Source organism: Neoarius graeffei, chromosome 17 (assembly GCF_027579695.1).
Source record: "Neoarius graeffei isolate fNeoGra1 chromosome 17, fNeoGra1.pri, whole genome shotgun sequence".
Classification (NCBI taxonomy): Eukaryota; Metazoa; Chordata; class Actinopteri; order Siluriformes; family Ariidae; genus Neoarius; species Neoarius graeffei.
Window position 1 is genome coordinate 27,098,271 of NC_083585.1, and position 27,120 is coordinate 27,125,390.

Here is a 27,120-nt window from a genome sequence, read left to right on the forward strand (position 1 = left end):
GACGGGGGCCGGTACCAGCTTCCGGAGATTTGGGACAACATTCTTTCGGGCATGCACAATGCATGCTCGAAGTGACGTCATTTCCTCCTGGCGAAGACTCTGGATAGAGTTGAAAGCTTGGGTAACCAAGCTTTTTATGCAATACAAAGTATTAAAAAAAAATCACTTATGATTACCAAATTGGCTGCATAGATGAAACTTTTCAACACATCAAGGGTATTAATTCCAAGTGTTTATTATATATCTAGTTTCCATTTCTAAACAGATAATGAAATACTCATAAAACAGAGGTGAAGATCTTGTTACATAAATCAGTAGTTTTATTGCCATTAGAACATTTACATACAAAGTTTAATATAGCAATTACCAAGAATAATCCATAACTACCTGTTTATCAGTCCAGTCGGCCACCAGCAGGCTTTATATCATTTATATATTGATCTTAAGTTCAAATTTCTTATTTTATGTGCTTGACACTTCCTGTAGTTCTCCAGCTCACTTTTTGTGAGCAACATAACGTATACAATAGCAGTCAAAAGTCTGGACACTAAGTTCTCAGCTGGAATGCTTTTCAATTAGCAGGTCAGCCTTGTCAAAAGTTAATTAGTGGAATTTGTCTTAAATACAGTTGAGATCATCAAATAGTAAATAATAATACAGTAAATAGCCCTATTCCACAACCGTAGTGATCCATGTCAAGAACTGCTCAACTAAGTAAACAGAAACAACAGATATCATTACTTCAAGACAAAGTCTATTTTAATTAATAAGGAAGAAAAACCACTGAATTAGGAGGAGTGTCCAAACTTTTGACTGGTACTGTACATGCCAAGAAGCCACAACTGTGTTTCATACTGGTCAGATAAATAATTTTAAAAGCATTTTAAATCTTAAACTAATCCAATTCATTTTGTTACGCACTATTAGATTTCACTTGCTGCCAAGGACTTGTGTACACATTAATGTAGTAGCCATTTTAATTTTGGTAGAAAATCTGAAATTAGCGGAGTATTCTATAGAATCAAATTTCTGTCCATTTTTTTCACATTCTGTAATATTGGCTTTTAATTCTTTTCAAATACGGTATATGTGTTTCACTTTATTTAAAAGAAAAATGAGTTATTCTTTTTAAAAAAAAAAAACCCACCCCTTTATGAAGGCCATCACAGGGGTAGCCACCCAAAATGACTGCTCTATCAGCAGGTAGAATAAATTAAAGGAAAAACAGAAAATCCCTTCATATTTTAGCGCACACACATACACACGATGGAATGCATTAATGAACCTTCTAAAAATCCATCCATTTTCCAATGAAGGGAGAGGCTAAGAAACTGTTTTGTAATGAGCAAATGAAAGTAAATTCACGCATTTGCTGATTGTTTCATGCTATAAAAAATAAAGCAAAGAGAAAAGGATGTTAAAACTCATTTTCCCCATCACTAAAAAAACAACTAAAGACCATATTTTCTCCCTTAAAGATTCTTACATCCAGTGTTTTAAAGAACTATGTTCATCTCACTTGTGTGCTACATAAAGAATCATTAAGCTAGTATGTCAGTGTAATTTCACCTATCCAGGACATTTTTGCTCTACGCATCACCACTGGGTCTGATATCGTACCATTGTACTAATGCCCTGGCTTCTCAAAGCTTCCCCAAACCCAAGGTGTGTGTAACAGGATCGGAGTGTAGAGATATATATATTGGTGCTCAGTAGCAGAGAGGGGAAAAGAAAGGATTTAGTGGGATTCATTGTGGGATGAATCATCCTCAGGAATGTACTCCTCTGGTAGAAGCTCTTGCTTGTCATCCAGTAGCAGGAGGCGCTGTTGCTTCACACGGCGCACTGAGACCACGAGCAAGCCAGCAAACAGCATGACTGACATAACGGCCAGAATGGAAACCAGGAAAAAGGCTGAAAGAGGGGAAAAAAAAAATTTTAAGAAACCAACAAGGAAGTGATTTTCAAAAAAGGCAGAAAATTTGAAAAATGATTTTCCTAATCATAATTTGCATTATATAATGTACCAGTCAAATGTTTGGACACACCTACACGTTTTTCTGTATTTTGACCATTTTCTACATTATGGAATACTAAAGACATCAAAACTACGAAATAACATGGAAAAACAGTTTCATATTTTAGATTCTTCAAAAGTAGACACCGTTTACCTTGACACTTTGTACACTATTGGCATTATTTTAACCAGCTTTACGAGTTAGTCATGTGGAATGCTTTTCAATTAACAGGTGCCTCATCAAAAGGTAATTAGTGCAATTTCTTGCCTTCTTAATGTGTCTGAAACAGTAAATAAAGATATCGTAAGTCGCCCTATTCCACAACTGCAGTAATCCACATTACGTCAAGAACCGCTCAACTAAGTCAAGACAAATTACGGCCATCATTACTTTAAGACTTGAAGGATCTTAATAAAAATCAAGAAAAATAGTTGAATTAGGAGGTGTGCCCAACATTTTGACTGGTATCGTATGTATAATAAAAATCTCAAAGACCTGTTGCATGTTCAGGTCATACGGTCTTACCTGGAGTCCAGCGAGTCACGTGGTCTCCATGCTGATCAAATCCACCTACAGGAACATTGCATACTTATGACCATAGTACAAAAACACATCACTTTTTAGGTTAATATATTTAAAAAAAAAAAAGTTTGCTTTAACATACAAGAATTCCTTTTGAACTGTGCAATTCCATACATCACCTTATGTACATCCAGATTTCCAAGATAAATCAGCAAGTGTTTGCTGTTCGTTATTATTATTATTATTATTATTATTATTATTATTATTATTATTATGCATCAACACAAGCAGTAAAGAAGTGGAGCAATTCGTGTATCAAAAGCTTTTTAGACATGCAGGACAGCACAGGACGTGCCTCTCAGTGCAAACACTCGCACCCCAAATATGAGCTAATTACAGCCCTTCAGTCCTGTGAAAGTCTGGTTTTATGCATTAAGAAAGCATTCCATCTCCTCCGCTGACCATAATAACCCTTTCCCTGCAATCACAAAACTTGAAACAGGAAGCAACGTCAAGTTGAACCAATCACATTGCTCAGCATGAGGCACTAAGTTCCAGTAGCTTTCTGACTGCACCACGGTTCAGTGGAAGCAAGTCCAAGACCACCATTTTCAGGAGAACCAGGAATCTGTTCGCAGGACTACTCCCAGACTTGGGGGGGGTATATTTATAAAAAAAAAAAAAAAAAAACACCACTCAACAAGAAGTGTGAAAATGACCCAAGTATCTGTACAGCTGTTTCGATGATAAGTGTGCCGTATGTTAAAAAAAGGGGAACTTTTAGCTCAGGGGATTTTCACAAAGGTTCATTTTTTCCCCCAGACCAAAGTATGTTTGCACCAAGGCTTTGAGGTATTTTCAACCCCAAGTGCACTCTACAGGACCAACAGTGGTCTGAGGTTTGCTCTGAATGAACTTCGAATGTGTGTGAAAATCAGCTCCTGGAACACGATTGATTAAACGTACATTACCGCATATTTCAAGTTTAATAACAGTGATGAATGCTGTGGTCTCTAAATGTGTTTTGCAGTCTTGGTCCTGGAGTACATTGCCCTGGACATTTTCTTTTCCTCCAACTCACCCATTTCAATCTCAAGTTCTATTCTGCGTATTAAAGGACTTTCTATCTGCAGGAAAAAGCAAGCCCAGAAATATTTGCTTTGGTTGTATTTGGGTGGCTGGCTGGGATAAAGGAGTTAACAGGGTTAAGCCCACCCTCTCACAAGGAAAAATGCATAAATACAACTTTATTTGCAGTTAATAAATCGATTAAAAGTGGATTATTAATAACAGCAGCACCAATTGCCATAAGCCGAAACACACAATTATATGAAGTAGAGGCTGGGGCTGATTTCTTTCTAGTCCAGACTGTAGTTTCATCACTGACTTAAGTGATTATAGCTGTGGAACTTCCCCTAGATTTGGTGTTAATTTATATTTTTATTATGCTTCATTAGGATGCGCAGGAACGCAGATGGGCCGCGAGGCCTGCACCGGAGTCGTCTGCAACGGTGGCATGAACGGCCTGGTTGAGCTACTATGGAATGTCTGGTTTTGTGAGCCCTCATACTTCCTTTGACGCTTGTATTCAATTGCGGACACTGAGCTTTTAACTATGCTTCGCCATGTGGCTCTTTCCAAGGCATCACTTTCCCATGTCTGATCGATAACACTGGCATTCTTCATATTCCTCTTCAAAACACCTTTGTACCCCAGTCTGTCCTCCTCGTCTCCCCTTTCCTTGGCTCAGTTCTCCGTAGAAAATGGCCTTGGGTAATAAATAAACCAGTCTGGTGTATTTTTCTTCTGCTGTCCAAGTGCATCACTTGCAGTTGTGTAGACAATATCTTTCAGCTGTTGCCACAGGTCCTCAATGTTTTCTGCGTCTTCTTGATCGGGGCGTTTTCCTGTAGAGCAGCTGTAATAGCCATTGAGTTTGCGCCGTGTCTCCTCATTCCTCAACTTGTCCATGTCTAGTTTCTTATTTGTTGTGGAGGCTGCTCTCATGTCTAAGAAATACAAGTCTCAGCTTTGATTGGACCATATAGTGGTCTGTTGAGCATTCAGCTCCTTGTATTACCTTGGTTGACGGACTCTCCTTTATGTTGGATCTGCAAGGTCATGACAATCAAGGAGATAAGCGTTTAGATGCTGGGTGGCATCAGATGTAATTTTTTGTCTGGTTGGCGAAAGTAGGTATTAGCCAAGCCAAGAAGCCTTTGTCACACATACACTCCAGCACAGACTTAAGCACAGTGAAATTTAACCTCTGCATTTAACAGAATCACTTTTATTGCCAGGTATGCAAACACACACGAGGAATTTGACTCCGGTACCACTTAGCTTTCATAGTACAACGCAGATAAAAGCATACACACAAAACGAACAAACCCATCTGAAGCAGTGAACACTAGGCCTGTCGTGAGATTCGACATACCGACTTGTTGTACGGTAAATGAAAATGAACTCGGTAATTTTTTTTTACCATGATTTTGGCATTTATGCGCTGTACATCTACAAAGGGAAGGTCACCAAAGTATTAGCTTGACCCACTGACTGAATAAAACACGCTCTCTGTCAGAGGCAGAGCCTCCCAGCATGCAACAGTTATCCAGCCAGGGGATCCACTGAATGGGGAAAAGACAACACGTTGCTCCGTTGTACAGACCGTAGGCGTAGAATTGGGTATGGACGCGTCCCTACCAATATCAAACGACGGCTGATCTGTCCCTACCAATATTTCTGATTGCAGGGGGGAAAAAAAAAAAAAAAAAAAAAAAAACCTCCGTGCGCGGTACACAAATGGTTACTGTAGGTTTCTACTGGGCGAAACCATGCAAAATTCGCTCATGAATATTCGCTCTGGGGGCGTGGTCATGAAAACAGCAAGTAGGTTTGGCTACCATGTCAATTAGCAAGTGGAGTTGCAGTGCAGTGACCCACTGCTAGCTAGCAAACGGTCCTTGAAGACTATAACGTTAGATTAGCTTGTAAAATGAATCCGTTAACAACAGTTCGTATTCAGTGTGTAAAAACAACAACATACGAATATGACTGTTTAAGTTTGTGTGGCATGTAAATAACAGTCCAACTTGATTACGACAACAACTGGTGTTCATTAAGATCACAAAGACATTATTAAATCATATCAAATTGTGCTACTGTTGGCTAATATTGCACCTAGTCTTGCTTGTGAAGTGCCTGCAAACTTTAGCAGCCCGCTAACCCTTAATTTGAAGTGCTTCATTTAAGACCTGCAGAGCCCTGACCAAGTTCGGGTAATGTGACATGTGAACAACAACAACAACGCGATGGTGATGTGGACACTGTTCATGGCCCAGACACCTTTTAATCAAATCAAACATTTTCACATAATAAAGCATAACAGCCTCCGCCTTCTTGATCAGAAATTTTTGGTTACTCCCGCCTCTCTTTTGAAAACGTCACATACCGAGTACATGCATACACTGAACTGATTGGTTTTCGAGGGGGTTCATTTGAAAGCAGTAGGCTAAAAACTTCTCTGTAGAACCCCGTCGCTCCCTCCTCTTCCTCCCCTCGAACAACCGCCAATCAGAATTCAGAGGCATTCTGTTGCCAAGTAAAACTGTAACCTTTCAACATGTCAAAAAAAAGTTCTAGAGACCTTGTCCTGTTTTACCATTAGATCAATCACATATCAGCTTAAACTAGCATTCTAAAACTAGTTAAAGATCACACAGAAGATCGCCGATTCCCCCTGCCAGCCTAATGTAACAGTGTTTAAGGCTCCGTATGTGTGTTTTACTTCCATTTATGAGGGAAAGTAACATACACCCTCCCAACAATCAATGCGCTATTCGCTTGTAAAACACATTTGCAATGTGGTAGAATGAGTTAATCATCGTATGCAAGATTTGCAATTAATCAAATGAATTGCATATTATTATTATTATCTCATCTCATTCATTATCTCTAGCCGCTTTATCCTGTTCTACAGGGTCGCAGGCAACCTGGAGCCTATCCCAGCTGACTACGGGCGAAAGGCGGGGTACACCCTGGACAAGTCGCCAGGTCATCACAGGGCTGACACATAGACACAGACAACCATTCACACTCACATTCACACCTACGCTCAATTTAGAGTCACCAGTTAACCTAACCTGCATGTCTTTGGACTGTGGGGGAAACCGGGGCACCCGGAGGAAACCCACGCGGACACGGGGAGAACATGCAAACTCCACACAGAAAGGCCCTCGCCGGCCCCGGGGCTTGAACCCAGACCTTCTTGCTGTGAGGCGACAGCGCTAACCACTACACCACCGTGCCGCCCCATTATTATTATTATTAATGAATCACTACAGTTCTGAACTTCAAATTTTAAAAGTCTGGACTTTGGAGAGATGATGGATACTCTTAGTGGAACACAATGGAGCAAAAACATTGTGACCCTCTAATGTTGACCTGAAGTTGGCGCCACTGGGGGTTGGCACTGGGTTTATGTCCCCACCAATGTTAATACCAAACCTACGCCCTTGCCTACATGTTCTCGTTCTAATTGTTACTTTTATCCAAATGACAGCTGGCAATACATTGTTACTTTGCACTGTGTTTATCTGGGAACTAATCTTTGAGAAACTGAACGTTGCCTGTGAAGAAAAGAACGTCTTTATTACCCTGTGCCAAGTTATTTACTTAAGTGCAATTTTCAAGAGGTATAGATTGGATTTTATTTATTGTTTTTGTTGTGAGTGGTTTTGTTTGATTATTTTATTTATTTAGGTTATTTATATATTTACGTTCCACTGTCGAATTGAATAAGTTGACTTAAAGTTTACTGTTCTTTGAAAGGGTGTATTTGCATGATCATTATCTTACGAGTGGCATGAAATTGCCTTGAAAAGACGGCAACAATAATATCGTTTATCACAATTTCTGAGACAATATACCGTCCAACAAAATTTATCATCGTGACGGGCCTAGTGAACACACAGACCCAGAGCAGTGGGCAGCTGTGCTACAGTGCCCGGGGAGCAGTTGTGGGTTAGGTGCCCTTGCTCAAGGGCACTTCAGCCCTACCTCAGTCCAAGGCTGCCCCGTCTTAACCTAACTGCATGTCTTTGGACTGTGGGGGAAACCAGAGCACCCAGAGAAAACCCACGCAGACACGGGGAGAACATGCAAACTCCGCACAGAAAGGCCCGCGTCAGCCACTGGGTTCAAACCCAGAACCTTCTTGCTGTGAGGCGACAGTGCTAACCACGACACCACCATTCCACCCAGTGATGCATAATTCACATGGAGTACAAATGTTGAGCAGGAGTTCACCATTGGTGTTCCTATTTCCTTTGCCAAATTTTCCAATAGTACCTTCATATGTGGCGGCATGGTGGTGTAGTGGTTAGCGCTGTTGCCTCACAGCAAGAAGGTCCGGGTTCGAGCCCCGTGGCCGGCGAGGGCCTTTCTGTGCGGAGTTTGCATGTTCTCCCCGTGTCCGCGTGGGTTTCCTCCGGGTGCTCCGGTTTCCCCCACAGTCCAAAGACATGCAGGTTAGGTTAACTGGTGACTCTAAATTGACCGTAGGTGTGAATGTGGGTGTGAATGGTCGTCTGTGTGTTGGCCCTGTGATGACCTGGCGACTTGTCCAGGGTGTACCCCGCCTTTCACCCGTAGTCAGCTGGGATGGGCTCCAGCTTGCCTGCGACCCTGTAAAAGGATAAAACGGCTAGAGATAGAGATGAGACCTTCATATATGTTACGTGATCATTTCCTACCCTTGCACTGAAATCTCCCAGGAACAGAAGCTTCTCTACTTGAGGTACCTTGTCTACCACATCAGCTAATTCATGATCGAAGGCTTATTTTTCCTCATCAAGATAGGTCATGGTAGGTGCATGCACACTGATCAGGTTTAGCTAGTGATTTCCTGTGGGTACGTGTAAACTTATGATTCGCTCTCATATTCCCACTGGTAGTGATGGCAGCTTGCCAGTTTTGCTAAATGGCAAAAGCAACTCCTGCATTTTTTCTTCTGTCCGCATTCCCACGCCAGAAGGAGGTTTATTCGCGCTCTCGCACTTATCCTTGGCCTTCAAGCCTGGTCTCTTGGAGTGCTACAGCATCGACATTGTGAAAGAACTAAATTTCTGCAATCAGAGCTGTTCTACACTAAGGTCTGTTTTCATTGTCCAACATGGTGCAGACATTCTAAGTCCTAACTATCAATTTCATATTCTTTGTCTTTCTACCGGTATTATGGAGACCTGCTGGCCATGGTGAGCCAGCCAGGTAAGGACTGGGTAAAAAGGAGTGTGAAATAAAACAGAACAGAACAAAAACCACCATAATAGAATAGAACACAGTTTATTAAAAGCGCTATGATGAGATTTCTGCAACATCTTCTGAAACGAGCTCCTGTAATGCCCTCACATATGTTGTGTAGTGCTTCATGTCCTGCAACATATAATACCATGAATGCTAATAAAAATTACATGAAGGGACACACAAGCATAGGTTGTGTGTGGTTTGAAAGAAAAAGCTGAGTAACAGCAAGCAAATACCTCTGTTTACGATGTCTGCTAATGAAAACAGAGACTTGGCATGACTATGGACTTTTTTTTTGGACCATCACTAAAAGATGTTACTCGTCTATCCTTTGGCGAGTGTGTTCCTGTGTGCATGTCTAATGCTTTTCTATGTAGTTCAATACTGTACCCAGCAGTCACTTCCTATTTATTAATTCAGGTACACTATAAGAAAAAATATAATTAAACAATTAGACATAATTAAAATATACTACCTTTCTAGAATTAAAACCAACAGTAACTCAACACCAAGGTAATAACACCTGCTTCATATAATAACTGGATATAGGATATAATAATATCCTTCATTTAAAAAAAAAAAAAAAAAAAAAAAAATTTACACCACCCCATACAAAATCTCCTACCGTCTTTCCCAGCGCAATTGGACATGCATTCCTCCAGGGTGTTGTAACGGTTCTTGTTGCCTTTGCAGCCTCCATAGATGAACTCCTGGCAAGACTGGGAATTCGGCTCAAAGTAGAACACCGGGAAAGCGGCGCGGCATGGCCCAGAGTCAGCTGGCACAACACAAGCCTCTGTGTAGCGCACACAGTGTTTAATCACGCTATAGATACAATATTTTCATTCACACAAATGAAATTAGTCAGTCATTTGATGAAAACGCCACGTTACCTTGGTATGCTGCATTGTCAGAATCCGGTGTTTTCTTGGAATCTACAATTTTCACTACAAAAGAGAGGTTCCAACATTATAAAAACTCAATTAACACGTAGGCTCAGCCCCAAACGCTCCACCCGCAGGCTGCTAATATCTTTTTCTGTAATATACAATACCAGTCAAAAGTTTGGACACACCTAACTCAATGTTTTTAATTTATTTATTTTTTTTTATTAAGTCACTTCATGTCTTAAAGGAATGATAGAGGTCATTTCTCTTTACTTAGTTGTGCGGTTCTTGACGCAACATGGATTATTACAGTTGTGGAACAGGGTTATTTACTGTTTGATCTCAAACACGTTAAGGCGGCAAGAAATTGCACCAATTACCTTTTGACGAGGCACACCCGTCAACTGAAAAGCATTCCAGGGGACTACCTTGTGAAGCTAGTTAAGATAATGCCAAGAGTCCAAAATGTCATCGAGAAGGGGGGAAAAAACCAAACAGTGGCTAATTTGAAGAATCTAAAACATGAAACACCGTTTAACACTCATCATATATATTCCATATGTTATTTCATAGTTTGTCGTCTTCGGTAATGTTCTACAAATGTAGAAAATGGTCAAAATACGGAAAAACCCATGAATGAGTAGGGGTGTCTATAATTTTGGCTGGTACTGTAGTTTTCTGGCCACAAGCTTCAGAATCTTAAAAGGTGCAATCTGATTGGTTCTCCACACTTCTGTGCATACCTACAGACTTCAAAACAAGACCATCACCGGCAGGGCTTTGAACCAGAATTTTTCTCCTATTGGTTCGTTCCGAACATAAACGGAATTTTAACATTTCCGGTTTTGGGTTCCACCATTCAATAGACGTTCCCGAACCGGTTAGAACAAAAATATTTCGTTCCCGGAACGGTTAATTACGTTCCCTGTCAGCTGTTTAACAAATGGCTATAAAATTATGTCTCTGTCTCATCCGGCTTAAGCCAAATGTAGGCTAATTCTATTACAACCTTCATTAAATAAGACAAGAAATAATTCAAAACAATTATTATTTCAAATGTTGGCGATTTGGATTCTCAGTACGTCTTCCCATCTACACAAACAGAAAAAGTGCCAAAAATGAAAGATAATTCGTTTAGTGCGTTACCAAAGGCTAGTCAGGCCCTATGCATTGATAGGCCAACAGAGGTTAACGTCATTTAATGTTCGTGAGCCTCTCATTAACGTGGACAAATATATTGATATCGTGTTTGAATTGACGTTTTTGAATAACGATAGACTGCAATATTTACCTCTTATTTAAGATGTGGAGACGTGATAGTAGTCCACCCTCCCGCTCTCTACATTCAGTCAGCGAATGTCTAGTGAACGTCACACAGGAAGTGAACCCCAGCGGGTCATAGAAACTTGCGCAGGAGAAGAATGACTTTATTTGTAGGCTACGGAAACTTTAAGGAACGAAATAAAAACCGGTATTAACCGGTTACCATTATTTTTAATAAGCGTTTCTGTTCCGGAACATAAAAAATAATAAAGTTTCTGGTTTCGTTTCTGTTCCATGTGAAACAGAAAAAGTTCCCGGTTTTCGTTCCTTGAACCGGTTCAAAGCCCTGATCACTGGACTCAAAAGAAAATTTCCATGGTTGCCATGTCAGTTAAGTTTCCTCCTTCGGTGTTGAAAAGTACCAAGACACCATTAAGTCCATGGTGAGGATGCGCATCATAGAGTAAATGCCTTATACATACCTGTGCAGGTTTTCATGCAGTCCTCCTCAGAGTCATAGCTGTTGTCATTGCCACCGCATCCACCATATATGAAGGGTTTGCACGTGCCACTTGCGTAGTAGTAGCGTGGGATGTAGGCCTTGCACATCCCTACCTGTGGTTCAGCCAGGCACCTCTCTGAAAATAAGAAAATGAGATTGTGTTACCACCTTCCACACCAGCAGCCAACAGTCCCAGGTTGCAAATAACTGGAGAGAATTTAATAAATAATTTTAAAAAAGGCTTAATTTTTTTTTAAAAACTACAAGAATTAAAAGGGGGGAAAAAAAAAGCCCACATACTTGCATATTCCTCTGTCGTCATTTCAGGCAGGGGATCTTCAGAAGTTTTAGCTGAGGATGTAGACATGAGATCAAGGCACAATTCACCCCATGTGTATTCATTCTAATGTGATCGATTTCTAACACTACATCATAGCTATAAGCTTTTTTTTTTTTAAATAAAACTGACAGGCAAAACTACTTGAACAAACAACTATATTAGATGAGCGATGCATATTTATTTCCCCACACCAATAAACAACACTAAGCATTATTACACTAGACCAAAAGAGAAGTAAATGAATGATAAACACATTGTTCCTCTCAATGTGTGGATTTACAGAGGAACGCAACACTGCAGAACTGTGCGAATTTCCTCAGGCGAATAGACTAGCATCTCGCCCTCGTAAGAGAGAGAAATGAGATTTCAGATGCCAGAGCTACATTTAATTCAAATCACAATCAGCGTAACTGTTCCTATTTTAATCCTCTTTCAAAACTCACACGGACCCTGTTTTAATTTTAAATATTTATCCTTCAAATTAGTAGCATACGATATAAAGCAATTCAGTGGACTAGAAGAAGGATGTTACCTGTGAGGTCTTGGGACAAGGCCTTTCTGGATTTTAGAGATGCTGGACTAGCAGTAAGCACGTCACCTGTACACAGAACAAAGATTTGTACAAAAGTAAACTTAAAATAAAAATGTTACCAAGAAACTAATATTCTCTTTTTGACATGAACTTCAGGACAACAATACCATTTTTTAGCAGTATCTTATAGGGTAGTCACACTAGAGGCGGAATGAGCTGGAATGCCGTCGGAATTAATTGATTGATTTTCACACACGCGCACATCATCAAAAGAAATCTTACAAACATATTAACATTACTGCAATGGCTCAGTGTGTGAAAAAGGGGGCACCCCAAGGAAGCTACTTAAAGATCATAGTAGGGGGCCCAATTTCTCACAATCACACTAACACAACAAACATTAAATACAACAACACACTATAAGACACACACACACACACACACCAGACATTCCCAGCATTCAAACGCAACTTTGTGTGTGAGGAGAAAAAAAAAAAGTCAGGACACAACAATTTAGGGGCAAGATACAACTGTTTCCATCCAAGATGGCACCACAGACAGCTGCCACGGGACTTTGCTCTCTCGTACTTTCTATGTTTTTGTGTAATTGTTGTGTTAATTCTTCTCCGTGCTTCACGGAATGCTGCGCTGAGGTGTTTTTTTTTTTTTAATGCCTACACATTCCGGTCCTGATAGGAGCGAAATGTGTGGGTGTTTTTTCCCTCTCATCTCTCAGCCTCTCCCTTCCTGACAAGCCTCTCTCCTGCTTTGCTTCTGCGGACTCATCTTGTCTGAGACCCCCTTCCTGCACTGTTCTCCGAATCAAAATTATGGATTTGATCAACTGGTCACTTCACACAATTGACACAATCTTCTCGACTAGAAGTCTGGGTTCGGGGGAACCTGCCTGTCCTGCAGGAACGTTTGCAGCCGGATACACCATGGATGCCTGGGACAAGTGGCGTGTGGTGTGCTTGGCGATTCTTTCCGTGGAGGACATTGAGGATATTTACCTATTCGGAACCATGATCACAGGATTTTTGCTGATTGGACTTGGCATTGCCCTGGTGTATCGAGGAAATCAGTTAACGGTGGCAGCTGTTCAAAGCCCCACAAAGCTGCCCGACATGATTGAGGCGGTGGGCAGAGCTGTTAGCACTCAGACTGTAGCTATTCAGAACTTGAGTCGCAACATTGATAACATCATGGAGAAGTTGATGGCTTTGCAAAGAGAAATGGACCATTTTGGTGGCCAGAATGGACAAGCGGGTTAAGCGAAAAAGGACATCTACCCATCTCAAGTCTAAACAAATTCCAATCTTATCTTAGCTCTCCCAGCCAGCACTGCCTTCAAGGCCGTCGCTGTAGAAACGCGATTCTCCCCCTGGAGTTCACTGCAGTGAGACTTTCTCTGTGTGTGTGTTCCCCCCCTCCCCATACTTTCTTTGTCTGTCTGTACTATGAAAGCTAAGTCGAACTGGAGTCAAATTCCTCGTGTGTGTAACATACCTGGCAATAAAGTGCTTCTGATTCTGATTAAGGGCAGCATTGCCAACAATTTTCAGGGCAACATCAATGAGAGGAAACACCACTGGTACACCAAATTACCCACCTATATAGACCCCTTTCACTGACGTCACCCGAAACTGGAAGTAAACAGACCCTGCGCCATTTTGGAAGACCAACAAACTCGTGATTAGGGGGAAATAACGGCAGCGGTATGTGAACCCACGAGAATAAAGTGGAGTGGCAAACGACTTAAACAAATCTGAGCTGTTTTATTTATGATTTATTGGCCCAACAGTAGATTTGAAAGAAACCTGTGTGAGACTTGGCAAAAAACTGTGGATATAATGGATAAGTCTGTGCATGATCTGCGGACACTTTGAGGTAAGCAAACGCAAGAAATTCAGATTTAAAACATGCTAAATTAGCCCCAAGTTGATAACTGTATGAGGAGCAAGCCTCCCAGACTTCTACAATTTAATAATAATTTAGGATGGTTTGGGGCTTGCTCGCTGCTGCCAAGTTGGTTGTTGAGTAGCCTGACTGTTTTTTTTTTTCCTTGCATGTGGTATCATTGTTGACGCGAGGTTGTTTTTTGAACATGCCAATGTGGACACGATTTCCCCTGATGAGTTATGACTTCAGACGCGATGTGTGTGTGGAGTCCGCGTGATATGTGCGTAAGATAGGCTTCTCATGTGTTTGGAGATCCGCGCTCCGAGACAAACGCAAGCGCCCCCCCGGGAAAAAAAAGGGACCCCCTGAAAATATCGGCATAGTTCGAACACTGAGTGTAGGCACTGGGTGTAAACAACAAATAGTTTACAATGTCTGGGTAGCAAACAGATGACAGAATTGGTGTCAGGTCCTCCTTATGTTTCCATTCTCCCTTGCCGCGAGTCTTATCATATGGGTCAAACCCATCAATCACAGCCAATTTCTCCACATACCGTGCCCTTTCTGCAGCTGGTAATGTACTCACAACCAGAATTATCATCCATCGTGTCACTTTACTCTCGCTCGTACTTTGTTTTATATTGTGAGTGCATGTACTTGGTCTTCCAATATGGCGCCCAACAAAATCTCGCGGCGCGGTGACGTCATGTGAAAGGGGTCTATACATGACTGGTCAATCAAACATACATTAAGAAAAACTTAAAGAAACAACTATTGTCAAAGTTTGAAATACAGCGTGACATTTTTAAGAGCGTCATCAAGCTCATTCCAAATCTGTGGCCCTCTACAGAATGAATGAAAAGTCTTCGTATATTCTGGGATATTCGAAGTGCATTCTAAAAATTCTGACTGCATTCCAAACATTCGGGCCTGTTCTTGTGGCCGGCCCGAATGTTTTGCTCATGCTCAAAACATTCGAGGTGTATTTGAAGAAGAGAAATATCGAATGGCATTCGAAGTGTATTCTGACTGCATTCTGAATATTCTTACGGCATTCCAACAGCATTCGAAACAAACAAACATTCTGATCACGTTCGAGGGAAAAACCGAAATGGCAAGCCACTTCAGATCCTGCCAGAATGTCCCGAATGGGCCGGAATGAAAATTTTGTATATTCCGGGATATTCGAAGTACATTCTAAGTATTCAAGCTACATTCTCGTTGAATTCTTAGACGTTCGAAACGTATTCGGCAGCTATTCCGGGAGCGTTCTGACTGCATTTGAGGTGAATTTGTACAGCATTCGAGGCACCTTCCGACCAGACTTCGGGTGGTATTCGGGCAGCAATCGAACCACACTCGTATGGCATTTGAAGTGCATTCTTAATATTCTTACTGCATTCTAGGTATTCCTACTGTGTTCCAACGACATTTGAACTGCATTCGAAAGCAAATACACCTGGAATGTAAAAGAAAATCACTCGAGGTGGGTTCGAAGCACATTCTAAGTATTCGAACAGCATTCTTACAAAGTCGTAAGAATGTTGGTCAGTTTGAAATTCCCGCCTGAATGTGGCACGAATTTTGAAAAATTTTTCATTCCGGTTGGCTCTGCTTGATTCCTGCTAATTCCGAATAAGTGTGACGGGGGCCTTACATAAAGGACAGTCATAAAATGTCATGATATTCTACAAGCATGATTAAACAAACCCCTGTAAATTCATGAAATCATAATAGCTTAATTTTATTTGTCAACTGTTTACGTAACATTTTGATCCATTACATTGCGCAGTTAAATGTGATAGGCATATGGTTAACAGCCATACGAAGGCTACAAAATTTTCATTTCCAGCTTGAATGTTTTATTAAACTACACTGTTCGTGACTTAATAAATCAGTGCAATAAATGAGAAAAAGAATACATCTGTGCATCATTCTTAAATTCATTATATGCACTCGTGTGGACCACCAGGTGAAATCGCTCATTTTGGAACTGAGCGCACATAGCGTGGAAGTTCACGTCTGTGGGCAAAGCCTGCTCAGAGACGGGCCTTCCTTGGATGTAGGTTGCGCTACTGGACGTCGACAGCATTGTGGTGAGCAGAAAAAGCATCTCAGCATGCACAACACATCAAACCTTGAGGTGGATGGGCTACAACAGCAGAAAACTACATCAGGTTCCACTTCTGTCAGTAAAGAACAAGAATCTGAGGCTGTCATGGGCACAGAGTCATCGGAACTGGTCAGTTGAAGGAAAGAAGAAGGGAAAAAAAAAACCTGGAGATTTTTTTTTTTCCTTCCCCTAAATCCTCAACTGTCCAGTCTGGGCGAGTCTGTTCCCATGATCACCTCAGATTCCTGTTCTTGGCTGACAGGAGTGAAACTCAACTCAACGTGCTTTTATGCCCTTGTAGCCCATCCACCTAAAGGTTTGATGTTTTGTGCATGTGGAGATGCTTTTCTGCTCACCACGGTTGTAAAGAGCGATTACACGAGTTGTACGGTCCTTTCTGGCAGCTCAGACAGGAAAAACTAGCCATTTTCCCTCCGACTTCCCTTAACTAGGTGTTTCCACAACCCACAGAACTGTTGCCCAATCTGTTTTTTTTTTTTTTTACATCACTGTGTAAACACTAGAGACTGTTGTGTGGGAAAATCCCATGAGGTAATCAGCTACTGAAATTCTCTGCCATGGTTAAAGTCACAGATCACATTTCCCCCTCATTCAGCTAACGTGAACATGAACTGAAGCTCTTGACCTGTATCTACACGATTATATGCATTGTGCTGCCGCCGCATGATTGGCTGATTGAACATCTACATCAATGAGCAGGTGCTCCTATTAAAGCGGATCTAGAGCTCATGAACACCTTCATGGAGAGCCTGTGAAATTCCCATCTCATTACCCATGACAGGAATCATCTGTTCTTGTGAAGTGACTGATCGCCCTGGATTGCAATGACCAACACGCATACATTATATGGTTACACGACTACATTACAACGATTAAAACGAGCTCTTCAGTAGCTTTCAAACACCATCCCCACACCTCTGAGAAAGAGACTGCAGAAATTGGACAATCTGACCAACTTTGGGACCATTTCTACTACAGAGCTCATTATGTTCCAGTCGATTGTCCCCCCCCCAAGTCAGGCACTGTTCACTGAATCGTTTTTGGAAGAATCTATAAAAATTTATGTATTTTTAAAAAAGGTAAAGTATTCCTCTGGTGCATATTCTCTCCAATATTAAACTGCTGTTCATAATTTTTAAAATAGACATAAAAAGGGCCTGACAATTTGTCTTCACAATCTACCTAGTCTGAAATATTCAGCCTGCTTTCTTTACCGTCTGCCTCACTACTGTTTAGCCCATTTTGTCGAGAGCGCCCCACAGTGGCAACTAGAGGATGCATCACTCAACTAAGGGCAAGGGTTAAGAGAGGACAGAAACCATTCTAAAACACATTTGTCATACAGGTTTCTAGAGGTCACTTGACCGGTTACTCAACAACTAGGTGTAATGTGAAGCCATCTGTGCCAGACTTCCTGTAACGTGACAAATGACTGCACGCTAGCTTTGCAAAGGCACAAAGCAAGTACTGGGCAAAGCAGGAAGGAAAGATCAAATGTTTTATTATCCTAGCTCATAATTAACTTCGATGGATAATTTGCTTTCCACACACTGAAACAGAACTGAACTAATATACAAAAGTAGCTGGCTGGACCAAACCCACAAACTCCATAAAATTAGAAATGTCACTTAAAAAAAAAAGTTAAATTCACAGAACAATGCTCTTAAATTATGGTCTCTAGAACCTTCCTTTCACTCTCATCAATGAATGGACATCTTTGCTATGGTTTACTTTACCTTTATAAAAGTTGTACACTGAAGAACTTCAATAAACATCAATCATTTCCAAAATATATCCACACCAATGGCTTTTAAAATAGGAGAAGCACAGGTAAGTTATATAAATGGATCCGGGTGTTCCACTTCATCTGATGGTCCACCCTACTGTTCAGTTATCAGTCTTTCCTCATAAGTAAGAGTATCGAACGTCAGAGTTAGTAACATCTCAGCTTCTTATTTAGCTAAATTCACATCGTCATCATGACCGCTAGCTAGACTTATAAAGCCAGTGTGGGAAATAAGGCCGGACCGGCGGACACTGACCAGTAATTTTTGCATTTGCCTGTCTGTATTTCAAAAGCATCGGACCGGATGGCCCATGAAAAAAAAATTGTAAAGATATGGGTCTAATCTACTTCCAAAATGTTACACTGGGCGAATACATCATGTCGTAACACGGCTTGTGAAACGGGGTCCTCCGCAGGCGCGACTTTAAAAATTCATATCTTGGCCACCGATGTGCCAAAACTTACAGGCACACCCTTCTTCCTGAGCCCTTTCGAACCAGCCCAGGCTCGGCCTGATCCGACGTCAGGACTTTTGCAGCACTGTATTATGTTAAGTGCCAAACTGCCAATCAATGGTTGTTATTGTGTGCAATTTGTTTTTCCATTCATAATAAGAATGACCATCATAAATCATATGCGTGGTAGGATGTAAATTTATATTTTAATAGTTTTATTTTCTTCCATTTTCTAAGTTCTAGTCCAGCAGATTTTAGTCTCCATGCCAAATGATATTCCCATGTCTAGCTGAGTCATTTTCTCCCAAAGTTACTTGGAATCTCGTCCTCAAAATTTTAAACTCTAGGTAAGAATAGCTGTATTGTTAATTACTAAATTTCTTAACACATTTCAAAAAAAAAAAAAAGTCATTGTTGACATGAGTCATGAGTGTTATTATAGTATCTACTGTATATATGAGTACCAGGAAGTTGTAGCCAACTGGAACATCCTTGCTCTCCGTACTTTGTTCTAGACATGGAACTGACCCGTGTGCGCGTGCGCGACTGTTTTCTTGGGTATAACTAAGTTTTTCTTGAATCTGACATTTTCTTGTAAATTATATTCAATATATAGTGTAATTAGCAACTAATGTCTAGTATAATTTGACCATTGAAGATCACATAAATGTGCCTGGACATAGCTGAGACGCCATCTCCAGGCATCTAAAGCCCTTCAGCCAGGTCACATTGTTCCGAGCGTTTGGCCCGTCATTCAGACAGGCTGAAATTTGGACGGACAGACAACATTTCAGACTTGTCTGTCCTGCGACAGTCTTCTTAAAATTCCTCATTTCCTGCACTGTTTACCAAGTACAATTAACATATGAAATAAATAGATAATACTTGTGTAAGACTGTTTCAAGTTTATTTGTATAGCGCTTTTAACAATAAACATTGTCGCAAAGCAGCTTTACAGAATTTGAACGACTTAAAACATGAGCTAATTTTATCCCTAATCTATCTCCAATGAGCAAGCCTGTGGCGACGGTGGCAAGGAAAAACTCCCTCAGACGCCACGAGGAAGAAACCTCGAAAGGAACCAGACTCAAAAAGGGAACCCATCCTCATTTGGGCAACAACAGACAACATGACTATAACATTAACAGTTTTAACATGAAGTCAGTTTCGCTGATGTTATAAACTCTTCATTGATGGAAACTTGAGTGCAAAACTGTTCATGACAACTGCAGTCCTAAAGTTAGCAAGTCAACTGCAGTCCTCAGCCATAAAAGCATTACTGTAATGGCCCTTTTCCACTACCCTTTTTCAGCTCACTTCAGCCCGACACGGCTCGTGTTTCGACTACCTCAGAACAGCACGACTCAGCTCGCTTCAGCCCTACTCAGCTCCCAAAACTCGCACAGTTTTGGAGTAGGGCTGAAGCGAGCCAAACCGAGCCGAGTGAGGCTAGGGGTGTGAGGAGACACTCCCCTGTGCACTGATTGGTGAGGAGGAGTGTCCTCACATGCCCACACACACCCCGCGAGCACGCTGGGATCTGTAAACACCGTAAACCCGGAAGAAGAAGAATTACGAAAATTTCTGAAGCCTTATGCGCCTCGCCTCATCTATACGCTCTTGCCAGTATCTGTTGGCGTTGTCGGTGACAACAAGCCACAGCACCAAGACCAGCAACACTAACGACTCCATGTTTATTGTTTACTATCCGGGTCGTGAGACTACCGCTTAAAAGCTCACTGATGTCACTGCTTGCGCCGCCTAACGACATCACGTGACGTCCACCCACTTTCGCTAACTCCACCCAATGTGTCCACCCACTTCCAGCCAGCACGGTTCAGCGCGGTTGTAGTCGAAATGCAAATCCAACAGCCCCGCTCAGCTCGACTCAGCACGGCACGGCTCAGCCCGACTCAGCTGCGTTTGTAGTGGAAAAGCGGCATAAGAGTCCAGAGCGTTTTCCAGGTGTGACTGTCCAGCTATGAGCACCGATATGTTTAAGTTTGAGATGTCAGTCATGTTCATTACCATTTCAGTGACTGGTTATGAGCGTCCGCTAATTTGAAAGGTCTCCTAATCATATGAAGAATATGTTCATCTGGGCAGGACAACCACAAAAACCTACCCTCCCGTTCACTCCCAGAGACCCTCATGACGACGTATTAAAAGTCTCTTGCTCAGCGAGCGTTAATCTTTTACCCCGTTAAACAGTGCATTTAATCTGCCACAGAGGTCATGCGTCAGTGCAGTTCAATCAGCATTGCCTCTACAGGCTTTAACTGAGATTTTTATGCAAGCTGTGTTGTCCGACAAAAACAGTTTGTATAAAATGAACGATCCTGCAGTGAGATACATGGTCATTTGATTTAGTAAAATCTTGAATTACCCCAAGAGAGTGATGAATAATATGGATGTGTCTAAATTTAATATAGAAGTATTTCACTGCTGTATTTTACTGAAGTTTTAGGAGTGACCAGGCTTCCCATGTCGTTTTAAAACAAAAGCCTGATTACAAAATACCCGTTTTTTTTTTGTGAATCTTGCATATATCATTGTATATGTGGCATTTTATGGCTGCTGTTTCAGTCAAGTAAAATCCAACACACTCACCAGGTGCCAATTATACTGAAAAGGAAAAACAAAGCAAAACTCTCCACAAAACAAGGTGTTCTTAGACATCTGTCATTACGCTGCATTACAAACACCATTTCGGAGAGAGCAAACCGTCTAATCTGCTGCCTCTCTCGCCAACCCCCTTCTAAATGAAACAAGAGAGTAGTGAAAATATATTTTTTTTTTTAAAAAAGTCCACAAAGCCATTACAGCACTGATTGTATTTACAGTATCATCAGTAGATTTTAATTATAGAATCACCGAGTAAAGTAATGAAACCAATTTGTTGGCCATGGAAGGATATCTAATGTGCCCTTCATAGTTAGGATTTCAAATTTCAACACACAACACATAGAAGAAACATCTCAGAAAACCTCCCATGATCAGCTCAGGTTTCAAACATACAATTTTAGCACAGGTTATTCTGTTTTGTCCTTGAACATGAGCAGCACATTATGATTTCAATTATCGTGTTGGAGGCTGAACTGATCTAAACGTTCACAGCTATCATAACTACTGTTCAGACAGAGCTCTCACACACACACACACACACACACTTGCCTGTTATGCCACGACAAGCATTCTGACATTCCTCCTCTGTTTCGAACCTGTTGCGGTTTCCTCCACATCCCCCGTACACAAACATTTTACAGGTTTGGTCAGTGACATCGTAGTAGAATCGGCGGAAAGATGCTCGGCAACGACCAACTTCTTTTTCAAAACGGCAATACTCTGAAATATACATAGAGAAGATGGTTTTATACATCGTTTTCCTTCAGCCACTAGTGTTTAATGCACTAGTTAAATATTTATTTATACACTATTGTGCATGCTCTTAAACAAGTGGCTAACAGTATTCAATAAGCATGTAATATATCGTACAACAATAAAATCAAAACACACTTGACGATTCAAAACAACGAAATTAAAAACAAATCTCGATCATCATCAGGCTACGTAATTTTAGCTTTTCCTAGCTGCAATTGTATTGTTTAGGCCAGCGTTTCTTAACCTTTTTTCAGTCATGGCACCCTTCAGAAGTATGCAAATTCTCAAGGCACCCCCATATAAAATATACGCAGTCACGCTGACCATACACTGACCCCGGCAGTGACGTTGTGACATGGGAAAGGGGGCCATGAGACAAATTTTGATGATGCATGAGGCAGCGATGATCTGTATTAGTGTAACTTTCATTTTATTTATTTCAAATGTTAGAATATATAATTTTTTGACGCCACCCCTAACGAAGCCAGACGGCACCCTGGTTGAGAAAGGCTGGTTTAGGCAGCAGACGGTAATGTAAAATCATGAAAACATACATGACTTCACTCAAGACAGAAGTAACACAGCTCTAAAACCACAAAAAACAAACAAATAGAGCTATAATGGGAAGGAGCTGTTGTGTGATTGACTGGACAATTAGATTTAACAAGAAATCTGCGCTTTTTTTTCTTTTTCTTAAAAAAAACACACAGACTGGTGAAGGGTAAAGAAACATGAAAAAGAGGTAATGTTTAATCCTGATTATAGTCATCACAAATGTTCATAAATGGATATTCAGAAAAGGCCCATTTGTTATTCACTTTTCATTTTTAATAAAAGGAATATTTTGGTTAATAGGCCATTATATTTTACTCCAGCCTTTACAAATGTGGGTAAATATTACTGTTGATTAAGAAAAGAAAAACACTTGTTTAATTTAACAAAAGAAAAGTTGATACAGAATAGGAATATAAAAGGCTGCTTTTTTGGTAATAAAACATTCATTTAAAATTTCTTTAAAATCAAATCGTGAACCCAAGATTGTGAATTGACTAAAGTTACATGCCTACTATTCAAACTATTCTACTGTCTGTGTGTGTCAAGTATAATTTGCTGCACACACCTTGCAATCAGAAGCTTACATAAGAATGCCAATACCAGTTTATCAGGTAGTTCAAGTGAAAAGGAAGAAACACAATGAGACAAAGACTGGAAAAAAAGAAAAGAATAAAGCTGTGTACTACATTTTTTCGTGTACGTGATCAGTCCATGTTTGACTTCAGCTCAATCACACCTTGCTGATTTTGTAACACAGCCTGTACAACTTTGGGCTGCACCTTTTGGACAAAACTTGTGACTACATCCTTATAGTTGCCTGGTTTTGTAATATATTTAGCACACATCTATTTTAACAATAGTAGGACACTTGGGGGGGGGGGATTATATATATCACACACGTGTGAAATATATATATTAAAAAAAAGTGTGTAAAAAATTACACAGGTTTTCTATTCCTTCCCTTTGTAGCTGACATTTCATAAACGTGTGTTTGCACATTTTTTTCTGAAGACGTAGCCTATATAAATAAATACATTACTAAACTTTCACCAGTTGTTCAGGGTTTTTTTTTTTTAACCAAAGTACATGTATTGTGGAATGTCTTCAATATAACAGAGATGAAAACCGAACGAACAAATGAATCATTTCAAATGAAAATCACATAAATGAACAGAACCTAAACAGGACTGGGTTTCCCAAAAGCATCGTAGCACAAAGATCGTTAAATGGTAGAGCGAGCGGCACAATGAACACACTTTCTCCTAGTGTTAAGAGGCTTTTGGGAAACCCACCCCTGATCAGTGATTCGGTTCGTCTGAGTCTTTCACAGAATCAAGTTTATTGCCAAGTCTGTTCTCACATACAAGGAATTTGCTTTGGTGATTAGTGCTTGAACAGTTAAGACAGAAGAATTTAGCACAGATAAAAGTCGCTATATACATAGAATAAAAAATAAGGAATCTAAAATATACAAATCTGAAAAGTGGACATATGTGTAAGGCGCATGTGCAGGAGTTGTTGAAGTCCAGACTGCACACTATGGCTCGGAATGTGCCCCACCCAAAAAAAAAAAGAAGCTGGAGAAGAATCTAATAGAGTTCGTCATAAATCCATACAAAGCTGATTGACAGGCGAAAATTACAGGACGGGTAGTCCCAATCGACAATTTTCCCTTGCACAAATACAAAAGCGTAAAAATATTGTTGCTGATAAACTATGAAATACATAAATTATGTATGCAATTCTTAAACAATGATCTGAATGTGTAAGAGGAAGAGAATACAGCATGCACGGTATCTTTTAGAGTTACTGAAAATCCAGGCCAATTTCATCTTGCTTTGATAACACTGGCTGGTTATTTTACAGTAATACAATAATACATTTTAAAACATAACTAGTCTATTAGGCTACTGTTTGGTCATTAAGTTTTTGACTAGAAAATGAACGACCGAAGGCGCTGAATCGGATTCGGAGGAAGAACTGCAACAAGTCAGCTTTGTGTTTTTGTTTTTTCCCGAAAGTGCTAACCTAATGAACAAACTGAACACACACCCCAAACAAACAAAACTCTCGTTCACCTAGATGAACGAGAATTTCTTCTCTGCAACACTACAATATATTATTTTATTAGCTTCTATTCCATTAAAGGCGCATATTGCTATTTATTATCCCATTAGTGTCTATGGTGTGGCGGCACGGTGGTGTAGTGGTTAGCGCTGTCGCCTCACAGCAAGAAGGTCCTGGGTTCAAGCCCCGGGGCTGGCGGGGGCCTTTCTGTGTGGAGTTTGCATGTTCTCCCCGTGTCCGCGTGGGTTTCCTCCGGGTGCTCCGGTTTCCCCCACAGTCCAAAGACATGCAGGTTAGGTTAACTGGTGACTCTAAATTGACCGTAGGTGTGAATGTGAGTGTGAATGGTTGTCTGTGTCTATGTGTCAGCCCTGTGATGACCTGGCGACTTGTCCAGGGTGTACCCCGCCTTTCGCCCGTAGTCAGCTGGGATAGGCTCCAGCTTGCCTGCGACCCTGTAGAAGGATAAAGCGGCTAGAGATAATGAGATGAGATGAGATGAGATAGTGTCTATGGTTCTGAAGGTAGAACTTCAGCCTACAGTTTGAGAAACGCAGATTCGCCTTTACTAACCTAATGAACAAACTGAACACACACACACCCAAAAAACCCCACCTATCCTTCACCTAAATGAACGAGAATTTCTTCTCTGCAACACTACAATATATTATTTTTATTAGCTTCTATTCCATTAAAGGCGCATATTGCTATTTATTATCCCATTAGTGCGTATGGTTCTGAAAGTAGAACTTCAGCATATAGTTTGAGAAACGCAGATTCGCCTTTACTATATGTTATAATTTAACGTGGGAATATCTGGCTCTGGGAGTATTAATGGGTTTCTCTGCTTGGAAAAATAATACCACCGAGTGAAAAAAAAAGAGTGCGACATTCGTGAAGAGAGTCATGTAGTGTTTAGTCATTTTAAGTTTTGACTAGAAAATGAACGACCGAAGGAGCTGAATGATTCGGATTCGGAGGAAGAACTGCAACAAGTCAGCTGTGTGTTTTTTTCCCCCCGAAAAGTACTAACCTAATGAACAAACTGAACACACACCACAAACAAACAAAACTCCAGAATTTCCTCTCTGCAACACTACAATATATTATTTTATTAGCTTCTATTCCATTAAAGGCGCATATTGCTATTTATTATCCCATTAGTGTCTATGGTTCTGAAAGTAGAACTTCAGCATACAGTTTGAGAAACGCAGATTCGCCTTTACTAACCTAATGAACAAACTGAACACACACACCCAAAAAAAACCCACCTATCCTTCACCTAAATGAACGAGAATTTCTTCTCTACAACACTACAATATATTATTTTATTAGCTTCTATTCCATTAAAGGCGCATATTACTATTTATTATCCCATTAGTGCGTATGGTTCTGAAAGTAGAACTTCAGCATACAGTTTGAGAAACGCAGATTCGCCTTTACTATATGTTGTAATTTAACGTGGGAATATCTGGCTCTGGGAGTACTAATGGGTTTCTCTGCTTGGAAAATAATACCACCGAGTGAAAAAAAAAAAAAAGAGTGCGACATTTGTGAAGAGAGTCATGTAGTGTTTAGTCATTTTAAGTTTTGACTAGAAAATGAACGACCGAAGGAGCTGAATGATTCGGATTGGAGGAAGAACTGCAATAAGTCAGCTGTGTGTTTTTCCCCCCCGAAAAGTACTAACCTAATGAACAAACTGAACACACACCACAAACAAACAAAACTCCAGAATTTCCTCTCTGCAACACTACAATATATTTTATTAGCTTCTATTCCATTAAAGGCGCATATTGCTATTTATTATCCCATTAGTGTGGATGGTTCTGAAAGTGGAACTTCAGCCTACAGTTTGAGAAACGCAGATTCGCCTTTACTATATGTTGTAATTTAACGTGGGAATATCTGGCTCTGGGAGTATTAATGGGTTTCTCTGCTTGGAAAACAATACCACCGAGTGAAAAAAAGAGTGCGACATTTGTCATGAGAGTCATGTAGTGTTTGTTGGGCCAGTGTTTACCTGTTGCGCTGTAGGCTCGCTCCGTCCTGAGGAATGCCTTGGTGTTGTCGCTCGCTTCCAAAACACAGATATCTTTAGCGTCTTCCAGAGACTTCACCAGGACACACCTGGGTGACCCGCCATCGGCTGGAGTCTCAAACAGGGCCAGCTTGCAGTCTTCTCTACTACAGCAAGCCTGTCGGCACTCCTGCTCGTCGGAAACGTCGGCCAGGTGAGCGGAGTCGTTCGATACCGCGTCCAAGCAGTCGGGACTCAAACCCTGGTTCGTCTCGGTGAACAGGCACTGTTCTTCCTGCCCGAGAACTAATCCAGCACCAAAAAGGCAAATGAAAAACAAGCGAGACATCATTTCTTCTTTGTTGTTTTTTTCCGTCGCAGTTAAAAATCGCTGTCTGTTGTTCACAGGTGTTTTACTTCCGCTCGAATTACTAGCAATGCACTTCCTGATTC

General features: G+C 40.8%; 1 protein-coding gene across 1 annotated transcript; it reads right to left on the reverse strand.

The window, feature by feature from the left end:
- Positions 1-219: 219 nt before the first annotated feature.
- Positions 220-27,120, reverse strand: spint2 (serine peptidase inhibitor, Kunitz type, 2). Its single transcript, XM_060943919.1, has 9 exons — positions 26,671-27,120; positions 21,819-21,989; positions 12,368-12,433; positions 11,796-11,846; positions 11,476-11,631; positions 9,737-9,790; positions 9,469-9,639; positions 2,544-2,588; positions 220-1,914 (listed from the first exon to the last, which is right to left on the reverse strand). The coding sequence occupies exons 1-9, from the start codon at positions 27,017-27,019 to the stop codon at positions 1,739-1,741; spliced, it is 1,239 nt and encodes a 412-aa protein (XP_060799902.1). The 5' UTR covers positions 27,020-27,120; the 3' UTR covers positions 220-1,738.

Excerpts from the sequence above, each read along its gene's own strand:
- spint2 (XM_060943919.1), bottom strand. The coding sequence starts at position 27,019 with ATGATGTCTCGCTTGTTTTTCATTTGCCTTTTTGGTGCTGGATTAGTT. Across the intron at positions 11,632-11,795 it reads GACGACAGAGGAATATGCAA|AGAGGTGCCTGGCTGAACCA; the intron begins GTATGTGGGCTT and ends TCTTATTTTCAG. Across the intron at positions 1,915-2,543 it reads CGTGACTCGCTGGACTCCAG|CCTTTTTCCTGGTTTCCATT; the intron begins GTAAGACCGTAT and ends CCCCTCTTTCAG.